Source organism: Salpingoeca rosetta (genome assembly GCF_000188695.1).
Source record: "Salpingoeca rosetta unplaced genomic scaffold supercont1.103, whole genome shotgun sequence".
In the NCBI taxonomy this organism is placed as follows: Eukaryota; class Choanoflagellata; order Craspedida; family Salpingoecidae; genus Salpingoeca; species Salpingoeca rosetta.
Genome location: NW_004754831.1, coordinates 5,416 through 6,193, shown reverse-complemented (window position 1 = coordinate 6,193; position 778 = coordinate 5,416). Strand labels below are relative to the sequence as shown.

The 778-nt window shown below is 63.6% G+C and overlaps 1 protein-coding gene across 1 annotated transcript in view; it reads left to right on the top strand.

Moving 5' to 3' along the window:
• Positions 1–72: 72 nt before the first annotated feature.
• The window catches only part of PTSG_13201 (uncharacterized protein), a gene marked incomplete at both ends in the record, with an annotated part of 1,204 nt that continues 498 nt past the window's right edge, over positions 73–778 (top strand). Inside the window, one exon of the mRNA XM_004987443.1 lies at positions 73–709. Coding sequence (XP_004987500.1) covers positions 73–709 — 637 coding nt within the window. The remainder of the gene's footprint in view (positions 710–778) is intronic.

The window sequence follows — 778 nt, the reverse complement described above, 5'->3', positions numbered from 1 at the left end:
AAGCTTGACCCACGCTCACGCGTCGGCGTCTACGTCGGGTTCGCCGAGGAGGACCAGGCCCACGTCGTCTGGATGCCGGACACGCGACGCGTTGTCCACACCATCCACGCTCGCTTCGGCGCCATCAAGAACAAGCACGCCGCCTCCTCTCAGCAGCAGCAAGAGCAGAACAGCGGTGCCTCTGCTTCGCATGCCAACAACACCGCTCAGCGTTCGACCGAGGACAGTGCCACCGGCGCTCCCACTGCACCACGTGCGGGGGAGCCGCAGCTCCAGCCACGCGCCCTTGGCGGCTCCGTCTGGGACCAGCTGCTGTTGTCCGAGACCCTCGGTGACAAGGACACCTCTGGTGGCTCAACCACCACGTGTCACGTTGCCACCAGCGCTGCTGGTACGGGGGAGAAGACATCAGCAGTGGGTGGTCATCTACCAGACATCGCTGCTGGCAGTTTTGCCACGTCAGCTGAGCCAGCCACCGTCAAGGACGCGCTTGCCTCGCCAGACTCTGAGGAGTGGCGCCAAGCCATCCTGGACGAGTTTGCGGCAATGCAGGCCAATGACGTCTACGACGTCGTGCCTCGCGCTGACCTTCCCAAGGGCCACAAGCTGCTCCGCAGCATGGTCATCTTTCGGAAGAAGCGTGACGACCAGGGCAAGGTGATCAAGTACAAGGCGCGCTGGGTTGCCAAAGGCTACTCCCAGGTCCACGGTGTCAACTACACGGACACCTTTGCCCCGACGGCTACCATCGCAGCCATCCGCACCATGCTCGCCATGG